General features: G+C 39.3%; 1 protein-coding gene across 1 annotated transcript in view; it reads left to right on the forward strand.

Moving 5' to 3' along the window:
• EEFSEC (eukaryotic elongation factor, selenocysteine-tRNA specific) overlaps positions 1–20,106 on the forward strand; it is a 224,343-nt gene that overhangs the window by 51,889 nt on the left and 152,348 nt on the right. Inside the window, exon 2 of the mRNA XM_042453409.1 lies at positions 17,412–17,619. Within this exon, the coding sequence (XP_042309343.1) occupies positions 17,412–17,619 (208 nt within the window). The remainder of the gene's footprint in view (positions 1–17,411; positions 17,620–20,106) is intronic.

Raw genomic sequence — 20,106 nt, forward strand, 5'->3', positions numbered from 1 at the left:
TAATAATAATAATAATAATAATAATAATAATAATAATAATAATAATAATATGTTTTATTTATAAACCGCTATTCCAAATAGATCATAGCGGTGTACAAGAAAATTATATAACAGTACAAAGAAAAATCTACAATCAAGTAGGGAGAATTCACACATGGATTTGGGAGGGGGATGAAATGATTTCATGACATGATTAATTGTCAAATTAAGGTTCTTGTGGTCTTTTACAATAAAGATTGACCTTTTAATTTTTTTCTGCAACCAGTATTTTATATTGTAAAATGTGCCTACTATTTCTGCATTTGATATGTCAGAATAAATGTTATTTAAAAAAAAAATTCAAACACCTGTAAGGTTGTTGTACATACCCATATTCCAAGTGCTTAATGGGCAATTGGAAAGAGTTATATTTATATGTCATCATTATGAGTAGATACTTAATGGGGCTAGCCCCATTTTGGGGCTAGATGTCTTATTAGACTTGTGGCTGTGTTATCTGCTGATACTTTAGGTATCCAGGAAGATATATTTCATATGTCTGTGAATGTCACTATGTTGTTGTTGTTGCATGTCTTCAAGTTGTCTCTGACTTATGGCGACCCTAAGGCGACCCTATGATGGGGTTTTCTTGGCAAGATTTATTCAGAGCCATTGCCTTCCGCTCAGGCTGGGAGCCTGTAACTTGCCCCACTCCAACACTCAAACCACTATGCCATGCTATATTATCTTAACTGAAAGAGAAGAGACCAATGAATGCATGAACTAACTTCATAATCATGTTCATATATATTTAACAAGTAAGTGCCATTGAGGTCAGTAGGACTGCAACAAAAATATGTGCCCCAGTGTTTAATCCTAATAAATGGAAGTACCATATCAGCATACCTTCCTTTGTGACCTCTGGAGGCAAGACTGGGTATCAGAAAATACAATACACCCGTCGTAGTTTACCACATGTAACACTTCCACCTCATATTTTACCTATAGAATAAGCTAAGTTTAGTGTTACTATTTCAGGAGGGGGAAGATGTGGTCTGCTGATCAGTGGGAATGAGGTTGAAGGGATATGGAGCTATGGTAGCAATGTCACATATCTTGGAAAGGATTGAATAGCAGCCCCATTCTGCAACAATAACTTCATATCCAATATTTGTTGTTTATTGTTTTCAAGCAAAAATCTTAATGTGAAGTTGAAGGCTTTCATGGCCGGCATCCATAGTTTTGGTGGGTTTTTCAGGCTATGTGGCCATGTTCTAGAAGAGTTTATTCCTCACGTTTCACCAGCATCTGTGGCTGGCACCTTCAAAGAATACAGTACTGGCATGGAAGAGAGTGGGTATATATATACTGTGTGACTCTAGGTAGGGAGGAGTGATTAACTCCCACTGATTAACATGGGAATTACTCCTCCCTACCTAGGGTCACACAGTGTGTGTGTGTGTGTATATATATATATATGTGTGTGTGTGTGTGTGTGTGTGTGTGTGTGTGTATGTATGTGTATACACACACACACACTCTCTCTCTCTCTCTTCCATGCCACTATTCTCTGAAGATGCCAGCCACAGATGCTGGCAAAACGTCAGAAATAAACTCTTCTAGAACATAGCCACATAGCCTGCAAAACCCACCAAAAACAAAAAATCTTAATCTAATTGAAAGTGTTGTTGTAAGTATCCCAAGATTATAAATCATCACATAATCTTTGGGCCTGCAGTGGACGACACCCTCAAGACCACAGTGTGTGGTTGCTGTGGTCCTGAGACGTCTTCAGCAGGGGCGGCTTCAACCTGCCCCTTTGTGCTGGTCTGTTCCTCCTTAAGTTGAAGCTGTCATACTTTGGCCATATCATGAGAAGACATAGCTCACTAGAAAAGACAATAATGCTGTGTAAGGCGAAGAGCAGTAGGAAGAAACAAAGACCACAAACCAGATGGTTATGCTCAGTCCCGGAGGCCACAGCCCTGAGCCTACAGGACCTTAGCAGAGCAGTGAAGGAGTGGTGGAGTCATGGAGATGTATCATCCATAGGGCCGCCATGAGTCAAGGTTGACTCAAAGGAAGTTAACAACAACAACAATAACAATTTATACCCATCCATTCATCCATCCCCAAATTTCATAAAATAACCTGTTATGAGAATGATAATTCATAGTTGAAATACATGCAGCTGAAATTGATATAAGTAAGTTTAAAATGAAACAAAGTTCACTGCAGCCTGATAGCTTTGATATAATTTCAATATTCTTTTAAAATTGAACCTAATGTTACTTAGTTTATGAAAATAGGATGTTGTAAGATCTATTCTATATCCTTCAAATTACATTTCTGTTTAAAATTGTTGATGTGAGTGAAGTTTGTTGCATATACTATATTTAGTGCATTTATTATACGGTAGTTTTCTTTTTGCTCAAATTGCAGACATATTTAGAGGTATAGTCAATGAAGCTGCACATCTTTTCTTTGATATTGATTTAATTTAAATCAAATTAAGACCATGACAACAGTTCATGTATATCATCTGCAGAATAGGGCTGATCATACTACACCCCATTTCCATGAACTAAAGGCAAAGGTAAAGGTATTCCCCTTTGACAAGGTTGTCAAGTGGTGTCCGTTCATAGGAGGCGGTGCTCATCTCTTTTACTAAGCTGAAGAGCCAGTGTTGTCAGAGACTACTCTATGATCATGTGACCAACGTGATTACACAGAACGTTTATTTACAGTCAGGCAGCACTATCCATGGGCTTGCCATCCACAGACATGAGCTCACACGGACGGCAAGCACGGGGGGCAAAATGGCATGCGTGCCTGGGAGCACGCCACCATTACAATCAACGGTACTTTAGTTCCTGCATTTTTTCCATACATGGGGGGGTGTGTCTGGAACGGATCCCCTGCATATAATAAAGGCCCATTGTACTTGCATTTGCGTGCTTTCAAACTGCTAGGTTGGCAGAAGCTGGCACTAGTGATGGTAGTTCACCCTATCACACAGAACCTGGGCCTGGAACTGCCAACCTGCCAATCTTGCATTCATCAACTTTATTATATATATAGCCAATGGTCTTTACAATACATAGAAAAATATAGCAACAGAATGAAATATATACAAGATTAAAAATAGTAAGAATCTTAGACATAACTTTAAAACTATTTTAACAAAACCCTGCAAAACCAGAAAATCAAAAGTATGAGATTTATATCTACATTAGCCTATGCTCCTTAATAAAGTGAGCATGCAGTTTCTTGTCAGCCAATGCAAACTGAGCTACTGAGCATGTAGCAAAAAGCTGTGTATTGGCTAACAACTTCACCACTGTTTCCTGAGATGTGCAGTCTGTATATAACTGAATAATGGGTGACACAGATCTTTGCCTAGGTGAGGAATAAAAGGGGCATAACATCAAATAATGTACAATATGCTTTGTCTGATTAGAACCAAAGACACATTTTCTGTCTATAACTGGAATACCTCTATATCTCCCTTCAAGATACGCAGATGGCCTCTGCTGAAATCTAAGTTCGGTGAAAGCTCTTTGGAGAGGAGGAAAGGTCAGGGTTTCAAAGTATTGTGACTTTGCATGGTTGATTTGTCTGTGTGGGTACAAGATGGAGACTGGTGCCCCAACTATGGTTGCTCTATCTTGGTTAGCATCATGATCAAAAATCAAGTTTTTAAGGTCACGAGGACTAAACCTGAGATACATTTGTATGTTGAGGTTGTAAATGTTTAGCTTGTTTTGGAACAATTGTGCCCAACCACCAACCCTAAGTTCCTCCAAGCAGCCAAATTTGCTGAGGGAATAGTCTTCAAATCTGTTTAGTCTGAGCCAGAATCTCAAATAAGACAAATAAATTCTAGCTGCTATTGAGGGGAGGCAATCAACAGAGTCAGCATCTTAACCACTTGAGCCAGAATAGAACAGGGCTGATCATACTACATCCCATTTCCATGAACTGCAGCTGACATATTCATAGAATAGTATAGTAACAGCCAAACCCACAAAACAGTGATACCTTCATTGGCCATCCAGAATGAGCCAAATATATGATGCAAAGTTTCAACTGGATTCTTTATTAGGCAAAGAAAATGGATGATGTTGGAGTCACATGCCTACATTTTATCAAGATATTGCTCTAATTGTACTCAATTAAGATGGTATGGAGGGATACCCACACAGGCAAATGCCATTATTCCTCCTTAGCAATGGGGGCTCTGGGAGACAAAGAATAAACTCCAGGAAGTAAAATTTAAAGTCCATTAGCAGCACAATAAGAAACTTCCTTTGAGATCCATATTATTTCTCTCCTGTGAGAGAGAAGGCTACCAGCCCCCTCCTTTGGCAAAGAGAGCATGGAATTTTTCAAGAAGTCTGTGTCATTGCATCTGGAAAACCTTTAGATGATGTTTGGTAAAATATGCCAAATGCAATCCCAATTAAAAAAAATAGTTTTACCTTTCTTGGACCTCTTAACATGGTTTGGCTGAAATGTCCCCATTTTGGTACATTATGTATTTGTATGAGTTACTATGCCAAGCTGGTGAGTATGCTTGTTGTAGTAGTTGGTAGAAGTGGGTAAGAAGAACCATTCTGGGAATGCCAGTTTTGCATTTTGTCACAGCCAAACAGTATGATGTGACTGTACAGTACTCCACTTTCGATAACTTCTGGTTCTCAAAAATGGATTCCAGTTGGCCCTTCTTAACCATGAATATTTTTATCCACAGGATTCAAACATCCACAGATTGAAAATATTCAAAAAGTGTATAAGTTGATTTTCCATCTTATAGAAGGGACACCATTTTACTATGCCATTATATTTAATGGGACTTGAGCATCCACAGATTTTGTTATCCATGAGGGGGTCCTGGAACCAAACCCCAGTGGATAACAAGGACCCACTGTATTATTGTTGTTGTTGTTATTTTGATGTTAAACAGCACAGGGGATACTTACAACTTATTTAGAAAATCAAATTTGGCACCTGGTGGCAGCAGTCTATCCTCTCTTTTGACCGGAAAAAGATCGATCTGAGGATCCTGGAGGTATCAAAGGCTACAAAAACATCTTTGGGGACACTCTTTATCTATACCTGCACTAAAGTTGCTGTCACACCTCAGCTGCAAAATAGGGAATGAAGAAAATAGTTTTGCAGTTAGAATCTAGTTGGGGAAGAAGAAAGTTGGGTTTCTGTTGGGTTGCAAGAAACCACACTGGGGATTGTTTGGTTTTGGGGGTCTGAATCTGTTTCAAGCTGACTTTTGTCTATCTGGATGACGTTAGCGCTACCAGCTCATCCTTTACCTAGGGAAACTGAGAGATTTTAATATCCAGTGCTTTTTTATTTAAGGAAACTGTTAAAGGTTATACTGAAATGTTCAACTTGCAGAAGTGCGGAGCACAATATCATATATTACAACTACTGGAAGTAATGTTTTGTGAAATCTTCTGTGAAGCAATAAATGGTATTATGTAGGACTAGGGATGTCTTCAGAGTAGGGGTGTCTTCAGATATAAATATGCTTCCTATGTAAAGAACCAGTGCTCATTCAGCACTTAAGCCGTAATGTACAGCTTGTACGTATTTTTACTGTATATGATGTGCATTGATTTTTTTTATATCCAATTATATGGATATGTGTGGAGGTGAAAAGGTCTTCTCAGTAAACTACAGTATGAATTGGTGCTAGAGATACATTAGGTAATCAGATACGAGATTTCGGTAGAGGAACAGCAACATCATTTCTTTAGGATCAGTTTGATTTACTGACTTGCAGCTTCTTATGGTTGATGAATTTATGCAAGAAGCATTTTTTGTGTATGTATGGGATGTAATAATGTAGTAGAGTCTATAAAAAGATGGTGATATGTATTTAACCTATGACAACCTAACAATAGATTCCTTGGGAAAGGAAAGAGTAGCAGCACCTCTGGGTAAATGATAAGCTATTCACATCACTCCTGTCTCTAGACCTATACTCTTCTCTGTATAGCCAGATATTGGGTTCTGCTTTTGGTCCTGGCAAGCAGTTATGGTATGTCTGTGTTTCTTGTACAAAGATTATATCCTTTTAACATTTACAGTATAATCTACTCTCCAAGGAGCTCAAAAGTAGCATACACGTTTCTCTCTCCTGAATTTTATTTTTACAAGGTAGGTAGGGTGTAATAGAACAACTGGCCATTAGCTCAGCTAATGGCTGTTATGGCTTACTGGAAATTTAAAACTCACAGAATCATAGAATTGAAAGATACCACAAGGGCCATCCAGTCCAACCCCCTCCCATGCAGGAACTCACAATCAGAGCACCCCTGACAGATGGCAATCCAGCCTCAGTTTAAAAACCTCCAAAGAAAGAGACTCTGCTACTCTCCGAGTGAGTATGTTGCATTGTCAAACACACTGTCAGGAAGTTATTCCTAAGGTTGAGATGGAATGTTGTTTCTTGTAGTTTGAATCTGTTGCTCAGGGTCCTATTCTCTGCAGCTGCAGAAAACAAGGTTATTCCATCCTCAATTCAAATCCAGGTGTGACATTCTTACACGTACACTATACCATATGTAGATGGATTAGATTAAAGAAGATGCTGACATTTTGGGGAACATTGTGGTCTATATGATATTTGTACATTTGAGTTTAGGCTGCAGTATCTTGGGTTGTGCCTGGAAAGTACAGTAAATTGTTGTACTCTGGTGTGATGTTAGCATTTTTGTAACTTCAGAATATGTAGAAATACTACTATATATACATGATTCTCTGTTCAAAGCTTTCTCTAAATCAATATGTCAACTACTACTGTAATTAAAGTTAGGTTTTCATGAGAAACAACAGATAAATTAAGGAGTAGCTAATTCTCTGTTCTTCACCTTCCACATGGAACAGCATGCTGCAAAATACTTCTGGGATGCTGGAATCACACTGGGAGTTCCTGTTTCTTTTCAAAATGTTGTCTGTCTAAACCTCTGCTATCCGGTTTTGATACATGACTTGCATTGGTTTACAGAAAGTTTTTTTCATGTATAGTTCATGCACTCATGGCTCCCTCCGTTTCGTGTGGGATTCTGAAGGTTTACATATCCTGGAAAAATCTTCCATGTTCACTTTGTCAGCTCCCCCAAGGTACCTACAAAAATTCTGTACAGTTTGTAGTATCTCCCAAGGTGTTACTATATATGAAATGGGGAATAATTTACGTACTCCTGAATAGGAATTTGGAGCACAAAAAAAGCGAAGAGGGGGTGTCAAGGGGAAGTTTCATACTCACTGCATGAAACAGACAATATTTCCTGAAACAGGAGATACCAACCTCAAAGAATTTAAAATAAAATATTTATTTTATGTTTTTTTTTTAAGTTTAGTATGCAGGGGGAAAGAAGTGGAATAGTCAGTCTTTTTATCCTAAGTGCAGATGAAATTGATTAAACCTTTTAAAACTCGCCTCAGTCCACCCGGTTTATTAATTGAAGAATTTCCTCTTCCCCAGAATGGGAAGTGCATATTAAAACAGCTTTGCTCTCAAATAGGAGTGATACTTGAGAACAGTACATTTTCTTTTCTGTGCTGGAGGAAATCCTAACATGGTAAAAAGCACATTTAAAAAAAATCATTCAAGGAAATACTATTTCATTTTGTTGTAAAGCATGAAATCAAATTATAGCCCATGGCCCACAATTATTTTATTTCTACATTTAAAATTCCATTTTCTGCTATTTGCACTGCCTGGGAAGAGAGGTTATGTTGTTTGTGCAAAGTGAACTAAAGAGATTACCCACACAGAAAGAACAGAGCAGTACAGTAGCTTAAAGAGGCAAGTGGTCAGATTGTTGTGCTTATGTTCAATCCTCTTGTGACATGTGAAACCTCTTAACTCATTCTCACTTGGACCCTCTTCCCTTTTCCTCTACTCGCTCAATTTTATTGTGTTTGGAGATCAAGGCATCTACAGTTTTTGATATTGATAGATACTGATGGAACAGTCTGATCATGTGCCAAATTCAAGGCACCTCTTTTAGTTTTCATTTTTAGGGGGCAAAAGTTCATGTGCTTTGAAATGAGTAGCTGAAAATTCAACTTTGGTGTTCACATCAACTTATAAAAACACCTGGACAATAGAACACATGCCTTGAGTTTATAGTCTCAATCACTCTAGTTATATATAGCAAGCTTATAAAAATAGTATTAATTGTTTGGTTTCTGCGAAATAAAAGAAGATGCCTGTAAGAAGTCTAATTTTAGCATTTGTATATTTTAAAATCAGATAATTATATCTGCTATATGCAGTGCTGACTGGTGGCTTCCTTGCTGGTGGGATGGTGAATCAGTTTTGCGTGGTAATTCAAATATTAAAGACAGTATCCAAGGTGCTAAACATTGTCCCAGTGGGAACGACTAGGTGCTGCTGGCTGAATGAGCAAAAACACTGTATAAATAAAATAACACAATTGTTCATCTTTATTCACTACTAGTCAGCCCTTTAGTTAAGATGCCTGTTGTGTGAAAATTATATGATTGATCATGCTCATATGATTGTGCAACTCCTCTGCCATCAGTAGGAATGTTGTATTCTAGTTTGCGAAATCAGAGTGATCTACCATAGGTTGCATATTACGCAAATTATTTACTAATTATGTCATTTATATATGGCTTGGGAAATCGTTCCATTACTTTATTGCTGATTTTTAAATCTGAATTATACAGTACAGTGGGCCCTCAGTATCTGCGGGGGATCCATTCCAGACCCCCTGTGGATACCAAAATCTGTGGATGCTCATGTCCCATTGTCCTTAATAGTGGTGCGGCCATGTGACCATACCACCATTAGAGAGAATGGGACTGGAGTCCCCCCTCCTTCTGTCCTCCTTCTCTCCCTTCTTCCTTCCTTCCCCTGTCTCCCCTTCTTCCCTCCTTCCCTGCTTCCTCCGAGTCTTCTGCCCCAGTTTGGCTTTGGGAGCAGAGTCTCCTGCCCCGTCAGCTGGGGCTGGTGCAGGGGCCGAGTCTTGAGTCTTAGAGCCCTATCCTCAGGCCTATCACCTGGGACAGAGCCTCTGGGCTCCGAAAGCCAAGCCCTGGCCCTGGCCGAGGCTCCCTTGGAACCTTGTTGACCAGAGGGAGCCAGGGCTAGGGCTTGGCTTTCAGAGCACAGAGGCTCCCTCCTGGATGCTGGCTCCGAGACTTAAACCTTGCCCCTGGCCCCAGCTCCAGCCCTGGTCCTGGCTGACTGGGCAGCAGACTCTGCCCCCAAAGCCAAGCCAGGGCAGAAGCCTCAGAGGATTCAGGAAAAGAGGGAGGGAGGGAGGGACTTTTATTTCCAATGGCAGCACAGCTGTGTACGAGCTGGCATTGGGGACAATGCACACTTGCCACCCGCTGATGCCCAAATCTGAGGATGGCAAATCCATGTGTAAGGAGGGCCCAGTGTACTTTCAAAATTGCCTTATAGATAGGAAAATTAAGTTTGAATTTTTTCTAGATTCTTCAATGTCTACTGTACTGTGTATTTGAAATTTGAATGCTATTGGACTGAAGTCCTATTCTAATTCACCTGGGAGTAAATCTTGTTGAACTCTGGTCTTAAGTCTTACATCATACTTATTTAGGATGGTCCTCATGAGGATGATCTTGAAGTTAAAAGTCTTGACTCTCTGAATTTTGTTTTTTTGGGGATTTCTCTGAGGAAGAACTGATAAATTGAAAAAAAGCATATATAAATATTTCCTCCTGTAGGTTGTTTCGTTTTGAATAGAAGATTGTCTTAATCTGTAATTGGTTCTATCTGATCCATGGAGGCTATATCCAAAATGAGATTATAATCATTTTCTTGTTCAATGATGCTTTCATGTATGCAGATCAGTCTTCTGCATGTCTGCCTATTTCAGATTCATTCTAAGTCCCACTTGTCTGCATTTGCTGGTTTCTGAAGAACTTTCTCATCTCTCAGATCACTTTTTATCTGTATGGAATAATATCCTCTGAAAAACTGAAACAGTTCAGTTACTCTTTTTATTCCTTTTCCCCATACTGTCTTTCGAAGACATTCTTTGAGCAAATTGTGCAGGTTTATGGTGAGATACCATCAGCTTATTTTATTCCTGTCATTGTTTCTGATGTCCCTACTGTTACTGCTGTGATACTGTTTTCATACCTGAATTAATAGTCTTCTGCACATGAGATTATATACATAATAGTGTGTTGTTATATAGGTTCATCTTACTATTTCCCTTAATGTTTAAGTCCTTAGTCTATGAAGAAAATCTTCAATCTATTTTGGCCATCTTTTTATTATCATAAATTTGATTTGCTGATGAATTATTTTATGTAATTCAGGAATTCATTTTTCCTCCTCAAAAATTTTTCACACACTCTGAGCCTTACCTTTACATGGTAATGGTAACCCAGTGCTACACCCTGCAGTGCTCTCTCCTGTGTGTAAGGATATATGTAGGCTCTAGTCACTTAGGTCCAAAACACACAGCAGAAATAATCTAGTTTGAGACTGCTTTAAATGCCCCAGCTCAATGCTAGGGAATTCTGGGAACTCTAGTTTTGTGAGACATTCAGCTGTCTTTGTCAGAGAGCTCTGGTGCCACAATAAACTACAGTTTGTAGGATTCCCTATCACTGAGCCAGGACAGTTAAAGTGGTCTTGAACTGGATTATTTCTGCAGTGCTTTCAACCTTAGTTTTCCAGAGTGTGGGAGATGCTTCATCTATGTAAAATCTATAAAGGGAAAAATGTCCAAGGTAAAACCTGCTGTGATACCTTGAATGTATTGTTGAATATGCAGAAATATCCCTCTCCTTTATTTTCTATGGGGAAAAAAAGTCCCTGGGACCACAATTTGACTATAGACTCTGTAAATGTCAGGGAATCCAAAACACTCCAGGGACCTTTCATTTCCATCCTGTCTGCACCAGATTTTCAGCACTTTGATCCCTTTACTGTATTTACATGTGTCAAAGCTCAGCATTAGAATGAAGACCCGAACTAGATCAGAGTCCAGAGTTCCTTCAAATACAGACCAATTTGATTCCGCTGTGAGGCTGGGGGGATGGCGATGGGATCTTATGTGCTATTTTATGTGGGTTAGTTGGTTTTTCTGCTTTATCACTTCAGGACACTAATGTGTGAAATGATCACCTTCCCCCAAAATATATATATAGGGAGGAAGGAATTGCCTTCTTCTTATGGGTCTTGTCTTTCTGATTAAAAATATTTTTGATTCCGGAATGTTTTGAAAGCAGGTGAATAAAATACAACTAAAAAAAACTAGATATGTCTAACACTTAAAACAGTATTTGGGTTTTGTCATATTTGTCAGTATTTGGTAGAGGTAGGAATTGGATATTTGTGGGGCAGTCAATTCTCCTAGTGTTGCAAATTTCTTCTCATTGCTTAAGGATATGCTCGGCTTCTCTTCAAGATTATGAATTCAAAGATATAGCTGTGTTAGTCTGTAGAATCAGTGTGTAGACAGAGCTTGTAGCACTTTTGAGATTATGGAATGTCCTGAGAAGCAGAGAGGGTAAATACTTATACTTAATCAAAAAGTAGACAAAAAAGAATACAGATTCATCTATTATATACATATGAACATTTATCTTTATAGATGAACATTTAGACATAATAAGTGTCATTTCTGAAGATGGTTTGGCTTGCTCTCTTGCCATGGTCAGACTATTTTCTGCTGCTTTTTTGGTATGTCATAACTAGTCTATTGTGCAGAAATGGAGAACCCATTTGGATGATCTTTCCTGGAGACTAGTGGATTCCTAAAATTGTGGGAATTTTTCAGCTATTATGGTTGATGTTTCTATCAAACGTTTTTCTCTCTTAAGAATATGGAGAAGACCTGGACCATTGACAAACTACTCCTGAGCATTTTCTCCTGTTTTGCAGAGCCCATTTACCTCCTTACTGTTAAATCTGAGTTGGGGAAGTGAAATGAGCTTTGAGATGACTGGAGTGCAGATGGAGAAAAAGTGATCATATCAAACGTGTGAGAGCCTTATTAAGTCTATTCTATGGCAGTGATGGGTTGGAAAGGTTTTTTTCCCTTCACCATTGTTATTCATATTCATTCTTATTGTTATCCAGTAAAGCTTTTCTGAGTGGTACTGAGTCTTTGGAGTTTGGCCTAATAGGATGTCTTTAAGAACTCTTGTTAGTACACTGTGACAAGTTTTCAAGACATTTTGACAACAAATTCACTTGTAACCAGACGAACCTATGTTCCACAGTGCTGGCCATTTAATGTGTGGGTTCAGCCTATACTGTTACTGGATGGGTTTCAGTTTTTAGAGCAGCACTTTGTTGGGCCGTGACCTCCATTGGCCATGAAAGTCCCACGCGCGGCCTCCCTGATTGGTTGGGAGGCCGGGAGGGGGCGAGACTTTCGGCTGCCTACAAGCCCCAGCGGCCTTTGCAGCCGGAAGTCCCACCCCTTCCCAGCCTCCCAACCAATTAGGGAGGCCACTGGGGGGAAGAGGCGGAACTTCCAGTGCAAAGGCCACTGGAGCTTGCAGTCCTGTCCCCTTCCCCCTCTTCCCACGGTTGCCTGGCCGCCATGGGGACAAGGGGAGGAGCAGGGAGCCCTGACCCGTCCCCTTCTCTCTGCGTCTGCCAGGCAGCTACGGAGAGAAGGGGAGGAGGAGGGAGGCCCGACCCCGTCCCCTTCGCTCCGCGGCTGCCAGGCAGCTACGGAGAGAGGGGGAGGAGGAGGGAGGCCCGACCCCGTCCTCTTTGCTCCGCGGCTGCCAGGCAGCTACGGAGAGAAGGGGAGGGAGGCCCAACCTCGTCTCCTTCTCCCCACAGGTGCCTGGCAGTTGCGGAGAGAAGGGGATGGGGTCGGGGCTCCCTCCTTCTCCCCTTCTCCCCGTGAGTGCCTGCGCCAGTGCCAGCACCAGCAGGGTTGAAGTGGAACAGGAGGCAGACACATCCCTGTCCCCTTTTCTCCGTGCGGTGCCTGCGCCAGCGCCGGCTCCTGCAGGGAGAAGGGGAGGGGGGAGGCAGGGGGGATTCCCAACCTGGCGACCCCTGAGAAAGGGTTGAGCGACCGCCAGATTGGGAACTCCTGTTTTAGAGTGAGGATTTTGATAGTGTTTTAAACAACTACCGTATTTATTTGCTCTTCTATCTGAAATTGCTATCAAATTCACTTTGGGCACAGGGCTTGTATCTACCTGTGGGACATCCAAGTTTATGTACCGCACAAGGTCCAAATTGGACAACTACTTGCTTACTGTTACTGGTTGTCTCCACATATTTCGTTATATATTTTTCAAGCTGTAGCACCAGCTAATCCTGACCACTGATGAAGACTCCTAGTTGAAACACATTTGGTCTTGGTTGTTTTATTTCTCAGTTGTAATGGGCTTACTGTGTTATCCCTTTTATTTATTTTCTGGGAGATGTTAAGAACTTTATTTGTATATGCACTAGTACTCTGTATGTTTGATACCCCCATGTATCTGATATATTATTTGGGATTTACAGTTCTCAAGCCTAGTACATATTGGTAACACTAGCCCTTTTTTTACATTTGGGCTTTGCACACAGACCAGTATAAGTCAGTCTGTCTGCCGGATGGTATAATTTTATCTTTTTAAATTCTTCTTGCATTCCACTGCTTCATTTTTTCTTAATAAAACTACTGTGTTTTTAAAGTTTTTTCCCCCTAGACTTTTTTTCCCTTCACACTCATAGCCCTGTGAGCCAGGAACCATTGTTCCCATCTTATTGATTGGTTTTGAATTGGCAGAACAAACTACTACCAGCAGATATATTCTCTTGGATCCTTCTCAGTGTATTAAATGCATATGCAAAGTTATGCACTTTGATTCACCATCAAAATAGGGTCAGGTAAATGATCCATGCCATTTTATTTCCAGTTTCTATATATAGTTAGACAGTTAAGTAAACTGATAGGAAGAAAATGAACTCATTTGAGATGTGGTGCTGGAGAAGAGTGATATGGATACAATTGTCAGCTAAAAAAGACAAATACATGGTTTGTAGAGCAAATCAAGCCTGAACTCTCTCTAGAAACTGAGATGACTAAACTAGACTGTCATATTTTGGACACATCATGAGAAGACATGACTCATTAGAAGAGACAATGATGCTTGGTAAGGTAGAATGCAGTAGAAAAAGAGGAAGACCACATTACAGGTGGATAGACTCAATCAATGAAGCGACACCCCTGAGTATGCAAGACTTGATGACTCTGTTGATGACAGAGTGACTTGAAGGTCTCTCATCAATGGCGTCTCAATACGTCCAAGTTGGTGTCATCCGATGTGGTAATTCATGGTATCACCCCCCCCATGACCTCCTCACATACCACATCATCTAGGATGCTTAGTTATGTTTTTTGTACTGATGTTACTCATAAAAAATAATTCTTGTATATCACTGAATATAATGGTAATAGTTATGACATAAACGATTAGCAAAGTTAAAATTATACAGTACCTTTAAATTAGAGTATCATATGCACAACCTAAATGTATTTACATGAACATTGTTTCATGTAGTTAAAGTGAAAATTGGATAAGGTGTGATGTTCTTAATGGAAATTAAAAAAAATATTTTTAAAAAGTTAAAAGTTTTTAATTTTTTTAAAAAATAAAATTTAAAATGTCTTTTTTTAAAAAACCTGGGGCCTATTCTTTCTCTTCCCACTGGGACTCACTCTGGTCATTCCATCTCTTCAGCATTTTAAAGGGACACAGGTGAACACCACAGCTCATTTCTGCCCAAAGGCAGATATTTGGGTAGCAGTGGTGTCACCTCCCCCCCCCCTTAAAGTGTCACCCGGTACAGTCTGTACACCTTAGTGACTCCCTTGCATCTCTCATGTGTGAGATGGATACATTGCACTAAGTTTGGATCTCGTCATAATCATAATTATTCATACTCCTGTTTAAATTAGTGGAACTTAAATATGTGACTACTTTCAGTGGGTCTACTCTAAGTTTGAATCCAGCCTAATATATTTTATATAATATTAAACACAGAGAGTGAGTAATTTATAATAAACATATGGTGCACAACCATATTGTGCTCATTTAAATATACTGAAAGATGAATAAGCTATTTTATTTATTTGTTTGATTTTTATACTGCCTTTCTTGTAAAATGGGACACAAAGTCTCTAATAATATACATGAAAACAAACTAGCTAAATCATTATGCGGTTCAAAAGTTTGAAAAGCATTAATCCAATTGCTTTTTTTTAAACACTTAAAATGATAATTACATTTAAAAAAAAAGACATACTCATTATCCATCCTTTTGCCCCAACCAGTTAAAGGCTGGATGATTGTTTAAATAGGACAGTCTTTTCTTGCTGGTAGAAAGAGAGCAAAGTGTGTGTGCTAACTAAGCCTACTTTGGGAGGTAGTTCAGTAGCCTAGAATCAGCTACCAAGAAAGCTCTTTCCTGTGTTCTCACCAAGAAGCATAGAAGTGCAGTGGAAGAGAGTCCTCCCCTGAAAATCATAAGATTTGGGCAAGCCTATAGGGGGAGATAAAGGTTTACAGCCTGGCTGGGAATATGCGTTTCATAGCTCATAACCAGGACTTTGAATTGTGCCTGGAAATGGACTGGTTGCTAGTGAAGCTGTTCCAACAAGGAAATTTTATGCTCCCTATAACCAGCCTTGGTGGGCGATCTAGCAGCTGCATTTTAGACCTGCTGAAGTTTCTGAACTGTTTCCAAAAGCATCCCCATGTAGAATGTGTTGCAGTAGTCCACATGGAATGTAATCAAGGCATGTGTTATCATGGTCAGATCTGGCATTTCCAAGAACAGATGAAGCTAGTTCACTAGTTTTAATTCTGCAGAACTGCTCCTAGCCATGATTGAAACCTGAGTAAAACTGTACACTCCAGTTATGGACTTGAGATTTCAAGAGGGGGGGGGTTATAATTCCATCTAAAATAGGTTGAATCCTTTTTCCCTGATCTGTCTTCTGACTGACCAGGAAGGCTTCTGTGTTTTTGGATTAAGTTTCAGTTTGTTTGCCCTCATCCAGTGCATTAATGTCAACAGATACTGGTTTAATACTAAAATTGCTTTTTTTGGAATTAAATGGAAAGAGGACAGAGAGAGATGAGCATACTAGACAATGTTTCTCAGAAATTTCATGCGTATGTTAAACAACATGGAGGACAAAACTGAATCTTGAGGGTGTTGAACAGGAATCTCCCAGCACCACCTTCTGAGTACACTCCTCCAGACTTGAGCCACAGTAATACAATGTTTCCAAGTCCCATCCTGAAAAGGTGGACCAGAAGGATGCCATGACTGATGGTATCAACAGCTGTTCAGATCACTCCCCATGTCTGATCAAGGTGACCAAAGCTGTCTCTTCCATCCCATAACCAGGCCTGAAGCCAGATTGAAATGGATCTTGATAATTCATCCAGGAATATCAGGAGCTGGAAGGCCACAACATGCTCCAGAACCTTGTCCCAAAAAAGGATAATCGAGACTGTTTGATGGAAGATATTGATGAATGTTGTGACTGTGTATGCTTCCCATTCCTCCTCTACTTCTTGGCCGGCTATAGCCAATTAATCATAGTTTTCTATAACATTGAAACCAGAAGCTCTGTTATCACCAATTTTGAAACAAGTCAGTGTGTTAGATAGATTCATATTGTGATTAGAGATCCTGGCTTGTTCTGAACTCATTAACCATAGTATCCTGTTTGGAACAGAATGGGAAACCATGATTAATGGAAAAGTAGCTACCTTATCATATCATATCAATGTGAAAAGAGTCAGTATGTTAACAAAGCATCAAGCAAAAGATTCACGCACACCTCAGTTTATTCATTTGGCATATTTACTTCTGACTGGGTCAGTAGAATCATAGAGTTGGAAGAGACCGCAAAGGCCACCCAGTCCAATCCCCTGCCATGCAGGTAATCTTGATTAGCTGCTAATTGATTGCCTGCATTGGAACAAAGCAGCAAGAAGCTTTTGAGTGCACAGATTAGAATCCATCTGAAAATCTACTATGCAGACCAAAAACTCCATGACCGATATTTGATTATGTTGTCTGCTCCCTTTTGTAGCCTACAAATATGGCATGATAGCAATAGTATTGGATGACTGGAGGAATTGGAGAGAGATTTGAAGTAGCCTAAGACAAGGGATTGTATGGGCTCATAGAACACTTCTGGGGTCCAATTATTGACATTGTGCTGTGCCTTTCAGTTAAGGATAGTGAGATAAGGTTGTCATGGCATATTTCTTAGTTGTGAGTCAAAATGGTTGTTTCATCTATTGTGGAGCACTGCCAACTTTGCATTTTATTTTATTTATTCACAGCCACATGTTTGAATATCATTCATTTAATTATTTGCAAAATTCTGACTGATTGTACTTCTTTCTTGCAGGTGCCCAGATCATTGACCTGATGATGCTTGTGATAGATGTAACAAAAGGGATGCAGACACAGTCAGCAGAATGCTTAGTGATTGGACAGATTGCATGCCAGAAAATGATAGTGGTTTTGAACAAAATAGATCTTCTCCCAGAGGGTAAACGACAGGCTGCCATTGAGAAGATGACCAAGAAAATGCTGAAGACTTTGGAAAATACTAAGTAAGTTACTGTGCCAAAACTATGTAACATAAACTGGGTTGCTCTCACCTTTTTGTTCCAAAGTGTCTTTGGGAAGGTTTTGATTGAAGATCCTTGGGATGATTTTGTGAATGACTACATGCATGTACATGGGGAAATACATTTTTTGAATGGATCACCCATACAACTTGTCACAAGATACTCTCTGACTTGAAATCAAGAGTTTTAGCTGCGTTTCAGCTGATCAGGTATGAACACACTACAACCAAGAAAGAGGAGCAAGTTCGCTCCCCCCCCCCATATATATTTCTGTAATCTAAAAGTTTTACTGGGGAGCTGTAGACAAATAAGAGTTTTTGGATAGTATGTACTTTGTGAATATTAACGGGCAATTATTTTATACGTCTTGATACTAGAAGTTAGTGCGCAGGGGTTAGTTTGCTATGTTCTGGCACACTAGCATGTAGGAACAAAAATTCCTTTTTCTGTGAGATGCTTTCTTTAGGGCAGGGTGACAGGTGGGGAAGCACAATGGAAAAATTAAGTGCTTTTCACAAGGTCACAGAGTTGAAAAAATGAGAGTAAAACAAAGGAATCATTAGTCTTCACCTGCTGTATTTAGTTTTTTCTCTCTGTCAAGTTCAGAAGGTTGCAGCAGAAGCAACTAGGGTATATGTTTTGAAAACAGAATGTTTGACAAGTACAAGAGGACAAAAAAAAAAAAGCCAGCCAAACTGTCTTATGTCTTACTCTGATTGCAGGATAGTGTCTTTTTGTTCACCTGAACAATCTGAAGTATCTAACTTTTATCAGTCTCTCTGTTCTTTTTTGCTCTGTTTTCTTTTTGATCAGTACACTATAAAGGTCACTGAGTGAAATTTCTCCTTGTACATTCGACAGAGGCAAAATCACATCTTTTATAACTCTCCTTCAAGATATTTGTTGGAGGACAAATAAATATAAATAAAATGAGTTTTTGTTAACCTGTTGTTTTTTAAGCTTTTCTCTCTCTTGTTCTTTGGAAGTAAATATCTGCAACTTTGCTGTGAGGAGTCTTTAAAATTACAAAGCTCTAGTTTCTGACTGACACCAAATGCCTGATAAAGAATTATATAATTTTGTCTGCTTGTAAAATCAGCTAGGTAATACAATATCACTGACTTCAGTGTTGTGCGAGAATGTGCTTTCAATAATAAAGTTTGTGGGATTGTAAAAACTATGCAAAATTATTATTTTATAACAAAATGAACCGAAGGATTTCCTGAAATGTTATTTACTTGCTAGAAAGTTCAGTTTACAGTACATCTGTGATGCACCTGTTATGTTGGAGCATAATGGCAACAGATGTTCAGTTAAGAGGAATATTCAGGTGAGATGCACTTGTGGAGCTGAAGCCTCTTAATTAAGTTTATCTTTAGTCTCAATGGCTGTGCCCAGAAAATGGAAAAGTATTTTTGCACTTTTATGTGTGTCGAGATTATCACTACTACTTGACATCAGGCTAAATATGAAGCCTTGTTATAAATCAAGAGAAAATGACCACTCTATAGAGACATGTTGCATGACCTTCAGAATCTAGTAGCCTGAAGAATTTGTCTTTAGGTTCCTGACTGTAAGGTCTATCAAAGCTGTAAATACACATCATGGATATAAATGTCATTTTAAAAGTCCTTTCACCTCCTTCTCTACTAAACCATTGTATCCATTTGAACACCGTAATTTTTCAGAAGCCATGTAATCAGGCCTTCCAGCATATTTTGGAAGGTAAAGAACAAGTGTTGTTCAATGGAAGAAGAGCCTATAAATTAGAATGATTGATCTTCCTTCAGCTATTGAAACAGATTTTTTCAGGTGACCTCCATCTGTATGATTTAGCATACACTGCAGTTGTATCATAGCGTTTTCATTAAATAATGCAAATTTGTGTTTAAATGCAAATTAACTGATTCTCCCCTTCACTTTCCAAAAATCAACTTCTGGATTTTATGTACATTATGAATTTCTAAAACACTCCCGCTTCTTGGTGTCAGGGATTCAGGAAATATTTTATCAGTGCACCAACCACACTTCTATCCAAGATGGTGTAGGTGGTATTGAAGATGGTACAGCTTTTACTTTTGGCAGGTCTTTCAGCAATCACTCTGAAGCTACCTTATCCAGAATAGATTAGGACTTTATGACTAACATAAGAATCATGAGCTTGGTGTTACATAGATTTGGCTAGTGGTTAGGTCTTAGATTTCTATTCGTTCTGGATTTATGCTGTAAGTGCTCCCAAATGTTCTCAGCCAAGCTGTTTAGTTGTCAATGCTGTGCATCCTCAATTTAATTTGTCATGAACTGAGGATGATAAAAATGGCACGTTTGATATCTGTGGGCCATATCCCTCCATGAGTACCTTGTGAATGGATAAGGGCAGAATGGAGCAAGGGGGGCATGATTTAAAAGCTGTACTTTTATCTTTTTGAACCTCCTATTTTTGTTCATCATGTTATAACACTAATTATA

Source organism: Sceloporus undulatus, chromosome 2 (assembly GCF_019175285.1).
Source record: "Sceloporus undulatus isolate JIND9_A2432 ecotype Alabama chromosome 2, SceUnd_v1.1, whole genome shotgun sequence".
Lineage (NCBI taxonomy): Eukaryota > Metazoa > Chordata > Lepidosauria > Squamata > Phrynosomatidae > Sceloporus > Sceloporus undulatus.